This window comes from Cynara cardunculus (genome assembly GCF_001531365.2).
Source record: "Cynara cardunculus var. scolymus isolate 2C chromosome LG 17, CcrdV1, whole genome shotgun sequence".
Taxonomy (NCBI): Eukaryota; Viridiplantae; Streptophyta; class Magnoliopsida; order Asterales; family Asteraceae; genus Cynara; species Cynara cardunculus.
The window spans coordinates 33702366-33708971 of record NC_037544.1 but is presented as its reverse complement, the minus strand read 5'-3'; the positions used below and the strand labels follow the sequence as shown (position 1 = coordinate 33708971).

General features: G+C 35.8%; 1 protein-coding gene across 1 annotated transcript; it reads left to right on the top strand.

Annotated features, from left to right (window-relative positions):
• Positions 1–333: 333 nt before the first annotated feature.
• LOC112500316 (protein YIPF6 homolog) lies at positions 334–5425 on the top strand. The gene is made up of 3 exons (XM_025103771.1): positions 334–952; positions 4120–4194; positions 4957–5425. Exons 1-3 carry the CDS (start codon positions 443–445, stop codon positions 5215–5217), a joined length of 846 nt encoding a protein of 281 aa, XP_024959539.1. The 5' UTR covers positions 334–442; the 3' UTR covers positions 5218–5425.
• The last annotated feature ends 1181 nt before the right edge of the window (positions 5426–6606 follow it).

Here is a 6606-nt window from a genome sequence, read left to right as displayed (position 1 = left end):
TTAAATATATTTTCTTATTAATCAAATATCTTAAATCCCTAAAAATCAATCTTATGAATTTTAAAGGTGTCTGGGATTGCTTATAAAACTTATTAACTTATTTTGGTATGACATCTATAATAAACATTCTTGAGTGTTTTGATAAATAATTTATATTGGTATCAAATTGATAATAAAAAGTTTTTGAAGAAGTTAAATTTTTTTAATTTATAATAAATTAATAAATATTTTTTTTAGAAAAGAATACCCCTAAATATTGTAACCCAAACACACCCCTAAATATTGTGGGATAATTAGAAACGAGTGCCTTAGAAACTGAAGAAAGGAGCCCCATTCGTCTCAAGTAAAAAAGGAGTCCACCTTCCAGAGAGGGAAGCTCTGAAATCGCCATCGTCATTTCCCTCAGATCTGCTCAATCGCCAGCGCAGTTTCCAGAAATCAGATGTCGTACGCCGAACGAGACACCGTCCCCCTCAACCAGTCCTCCCAATCCGACATCGATGAGATCGAAAACCTCATGAACTACAGCATCCAATCGGGTCCCGCTACTGTCCTCCCCGCCCGTCCACCATCTCCTACGCGCGCATCCATTCCCGTATCTTCTTCCCCCTTCATCCCATCCAACCTTCCTCAGAAACCGGCATCTGTCCCTGCCGCACCTCCACCGCCTTCTAACCTCAACCGCAATGCTAATGCTAATGCTGGGACCAATGGTCAACAACAGTCCGGCATGACTGGCTTCGGGTCTCCGCCGAACACGTTGACTGAACCCGTGTGGGATACGGTGAAACGAGATCTTTCGAGGATTGTTAGTAATTTGAAGTTAGTTGTTTTTCCGAATCCGTTTCGTGAGGATCCGGGGAAAGCTTTGCGAGATTGGGATCTTTGGGGGCCGTTTTTCTTCATTGTGTTTCTAGGGCTCGTTCTATCTTGGTCCGCCTCGGTAAAGAAGGTGCGTTTGCTTTCTCTTGTATCATGTTGTTTCATTTTAAATTTTAGGGCAAATACGTGTTTTGTGTTGTCTGCTGTACAGATCTGGTTTCCCGGAGTTTAGGTTTTATCTAGTCCCAGCGGGATCATAACTGGATTATTGAGATTGGAATTGCTGTTACTTCAGTTTCTAATGAAAGCAAATCAAATCAACTGGAGCTTCTCTTGCTATGATCAATCTAACATTTCCCTGATATATCATTGCTCTAGACTTTGCGAGTCCTTGTGAATTGTCGCTAAACCTTTTGCTACCTGTAGACACATCAGTTATCAGGAATTCAGGATTAGGTTACTTGGCCTCTATAGGAAACATTTTAGCTTAATCATGTGGTTTAACTCCGTCATTTTTACTAGAAGTTGTTTTGGAAATGAGGGGGTTGCATGATGCATTATTAAGCCAGAGGTTTGTCCGAGCGTAGCTTGTTCCTTGATTTTGGAACAAAATATGAGCTGTTCTAATAGTACTTTGGGAAAATTGAAGCATTTCTTTGTGTGACATTGCAGGGAAAACTATTTCGAATCCTTATACTCATTTTCACAAGTGTTCCAAAAACCCCTGCCTAGGTGTTAGGTTTTACCCCTTTGCTATCATTAGTTATTGCCGCTTATTCAGGCGCCTGGGAGTTTTTCCATTGGTTAGTTAGCAACTAAACCTTGAATTAAACATTGCAAAAGTTAAGCGGGAATTAGCTGGCTTTTCTCAATTTGGGTGTTCATCAATCAAATTTTCTTAACTTGAAATCTTTCTAATCTGAGTAATTTTATCGTTTGAAAGTAATGATTTAGAATTGTAATTAGGCATGGGAATGGGACGCGGATCCCATCACCATCCTCATCCCCATCCCCGTCCTCATCCCCACCGGGGAATATGATACAGACGGAGATCCCCAACGAAGAATTGAGGATTTTTTCCCCGTTAATTTGAGATAATTTGAATCGTGTATTAAAACCACACTCGATCAATAATTGTCCATGTTTAAATCTCACATCAAAATTTGTTTTTATGGAGTATTAAATGTTCGTATGTGAACAAATCGCTACATCATACGTAATTGTTTGATCAAACGCTTTCGGCTCTCAATGCTTTTTATCTAAGAAAATGTAAGACGACTCATAAAAATGTATATATAAGAAGAAATGTCAAAATACTATAAATCTAAAAGATATTAAATCTAATTCTTTATAAAGATATGTAATATATATTTAATATACAGGGACGGGACAGGGCGGGGCGGGTACACCGGGTTCCCCAATGGGGCGGATCTCATTCCCATGCCTAATTATAATTATATAAAAACTTGGTAATATAGTAAATTTTTTATTTCTCATATGTATTATATAACCTGTAACTAATTGTATTATTATATATTTAAATGAATCCCTATGCTTACACTTGATCATCACTTAAAGAATGTCACTCAACTGTCTACCTATGCTTGATATATTTTAGATGAATTCATTTTTATCTAAGCTTGAGGCTTCTCTCACTAGTTAGCTCTAGTTTCCAATGCTAAAGCTATGAGCAAGTAATCATCAACCTGGGTGTGGTGCTATGTCCTTGGATATTTCGAGTCTTTTCCATAACCAAGATACAATACGTCTGATGTAGATTGATATAATTTCAATGATTCGAAAACTCACTAGTTTCTCTTGCCATAGATCATGATATATGTGTGAGCGATGTTTCTTTGATTATTCTGATATATGCTACTAGTGTCATTTTCCATGTGATTTGTATCATCGATATACAAAGATGATTACTAATTTCACCATGGCCTGTTTCTGCTCTTTCTTTCTTCTTTTTCTCTGTTCCTATGCAAGAGGCCATCCCTGATTATTACATCTTTGTATGTTGTCTAAAACTTCTTTGGAATATCTTTAGTACTACCATCATGCCTCCTATGTTCAGGTCGCCCCATTTTACTTCCTAGAAGCTTGTTCGATGTGATAATAGGTATTACACACTTTGCTAATTAGCACCAATTTTCACATGCTTATATGAACATCTCCCTCGTAGACCACTACAACATATTACACATGCTACTTTGTTGCTAAAAAAGTCTTGTCCTTCACGGCTAGTGGAATGGCCCTAATGCCCATCATCTTACCTACTAGAATTCCTTGAGTAACTGGTGTGGATATGGTTGTGGTAGGTAACACATGCATAGCTAGATGAACACAGGGTCATAAATTTAAAATAAAAAAATTCCTCAAAGTCCTTGGTGTCAACATCAACAATAACAGTATCATCATTATGGTAAATTGGTAACGCCAACTTGAACATTTTGAGATAGTTTCTACGAATGCCGATTCATGTATTCTGAGATTCTTAATCGTCATATATGTGAATTCCTGGCTAAACCTCATGCTGTAATGACCTTTTGTGATATATCTAGGGCAACTAGTAAAATAATGAATTGTGACTTGCACCAAACACTCTTTTTTTATGCTTGTGCCTTTTTTAGTCGTGTGATTAATTGGTGCCTATCCAATTGATCATTACCAAATGAAATCATTAGCCTCGGTTGCTCTTGTTACACTTGAGGTAGGTCGTCAAAAGTACCATCAAGCAGGCATGATTGTAGCCGGGAAGGATGGTTTGTAGGTGGCTGTGCAAGGCCTACAAATACTGAAACTTGAAGGATCAATAGTGTAAGTTGCAGGGATAGTAGATGCTAATTTTCTCATATAAATCTGATGGCAGATGTTTTCACTTAGATAGGGAAGGAAGAACCAGTGAAAGTAGTTTCTTGATGTGCATGTGGCTGGAGCCCTCATCATATCCAGGATGTGTTTGGAGGCATGAACCTTGATGACCTTAATATAATATGTGTGAGTCACTACGGTGTTGATTATTTGGGACTTTTCACTCTTGCTAATGAACAATGAGCTATAAGCCTGCTTGTGTAACATCCCTGAGAAATAGGAGAAGCATATGCGGATTTATGGTAGAAAATAATTTTTCTATGTACACTTTTTATATCAAAGCCAATTCTTTAACAACAATCAGACTTTGACATATGCTTTTTTTGATTTATGGGCAATTCTCTTCCATTCAAGTATCAAATGAAAATTATCAACTTGTTTACACAAAGCTTGTTTCTAATTGGCGTCATTGTCATTTTACAGTCTGAAGTTTTTGCTGTCGCTTTTGCACTACTTGCAACTGGTGCCATCATTCTGACATTGAATGTCTTGCTGCTGGTACTCTACTTTTTTCCCTCTCTCTGTATTCATACATATTAACCATATAGATATACAGATATGTGTGTCTGGAAAAGGGATTTGATAACCCCTTGTCCATTATATATAGAGTCCCAATCATTTGCAAACCTCCTACTTCACACAAACCATAAAAACCAAACACTTTAGATATTTATGGAAAATGATGAGGGTTTAGTTATTATGATCGGAATATTAATGGAAGATGATCCAAGTTCTTTCGTTATGATCATCGTTTTAAATTAGGAATCAATCAAGATATTCATGGAACCAGATATTCATTAGCCTATATGAACGGTTGAGATTTGTTTGCATGGTTAGTATGAATTAGACAGTTTGTAAATGATTGAGACTCTCTATATATATGTATATGGCAACTATAGGTGTGTGATCCCAGATTGCTCGTACCTAGATTAATCCCATAGGACACTGGAGATAACAACCAAGAAAATCTATAGTGTCCCTGAAGAGACTCGAACCAGCGACCTATGGGGATGAGGTCCAAGGTTGTCCATTATATTATATTTGCCTATAAAGCAGTTCCCATCTAAATGTCTCTTTTGGAAATTGGACGAATGACTGAAAGTTGAAAACAATCGTTCCCACTCTTTGGGGCACAAACAATTTTGCATACATCCCACCCTCACACCCTACCTTGGAACGGGATAATACCGTTCAGTTTGGTTTTGTTTGGTTTGGATGAGCCGAGTGAAAGATGATGATAATAATGGTGGTGGTTTGTAGGGTGGTCATATAATCTTCTTCCAGAGTCTGAGTCTATTGGGTTACTGTCTATTCCCTTTGGACATTGGAGCGTTAATCTGCATGTTGAAGGACAACGTCGTTTTAAAGATCGTGGTTGTGTGTGTGTCGTTGGCATGGAGCTCGTGGGCTGCATATCCGTTCATGAGTACCGCGGTGAATCCTAGAAGAAAAGCTCTCGCCCTTTACCCTGTGCTACTCATGTATGTATCTGTTGGTTTCCTTATCATTGCCATCGATTAGTAATTAATACCATTTTGTCATACGAAATTCTTTTGTTACCTGATGAACGATGAAACTCATGTAATAGCAGCTGTCGTCGGTTTACGTTTGATATGGGTTCGGCTTCTGAGTTGTAGAATACTTGGAGGTTTGATCCTTCTATATGTTATATCTGTAACAAAGTTTTGAAGATGATGTTTTCTAAATAAAACTTGTTTTTTTTTCTTTATATATTGACCACCAAATATTTATACTTTTTAGATGACGGTTTTATCCTTTGGTTTATAAAAACTTATCGTTGTTTTTGTTTTTGTTTACAATTTATTGTTGTTTTAATGCCTCATACTTAACAGATGCAGTTAAGCTCAGGGACGAAAGTGGTAATTTCAGAAGTACAAGGACAAAAATCACATTTTTTAACAAAAGTATAAGAAATATAGTTTACTCTACGTTTTAATTTTAATTTTTTTATTAACCTGAATATCCAATCCGCTATGCGAACCAACTAATTCCAGGGCGACCACCTGCTTTGCAGATAGTCCAGAGTCATCGCATTTGAATCTCCGTGACCACAAGAGGATTTTTATTCATTTTTGGATTTGAACCTGGGACCTCTTGGTATTTTTGACCTTTGGAGTCAAACTCAAACCAATCAGGCTCTTTTAATTAAAATCATGACGAATGAGTATAAAGCTATTTTATTTTTATAAGGTGAGATGGTGAATTTAAACCATAGTGATGACGAGAAGTGTGTCTTATATAATTTTTTAAAATAAAATAAAAGTGTATATGTTTAAGAAACGACATCACTTTGTTTATGGTTGGGGCCAATGGATTTGGATGTTGTGGGTGTTATGGATTAATGTTTGGAAGTGAGTTCAAAGTTTAAATAATTGTGTTTCAAATACATTAAAATGGGTAAGATGTCATGAGCACACTCATTGTGTTTCATTGCATTTGTACTTTTAGTTAAATATTAAATAGATACAAAGAAAAAGGTATATATATACATATAATTTCTTTTAAAAAAAATGCATGGACCTAAGTTTATGATTGAGCATTAAGCAAAATCAAACCCCCCTCATCATCAATCTTGTAAAACAATAATTAAAACTTAATTACTGTTTTCTTTGAAAAAAATATTTTCGAAGAAAACTTTTTTAAAATTTTGATTATTGTTTTATAAGGTTTGATGATGATGAGGGGTTTGATTTTGCTTAATGCACAATCATAAACTTATGTCCATGCATTTTTTTAATTTTTTAAAAATAAATTATATATATACATATATTTATACTATATTATAAAACATTTAACAAAAACTTTTAAAAACTATTTTTATGCGTAAAATACTGTTTATTAATACATATTACTTAAAACTCAAGATTGCAAGTAGATTGTGCATAAGTA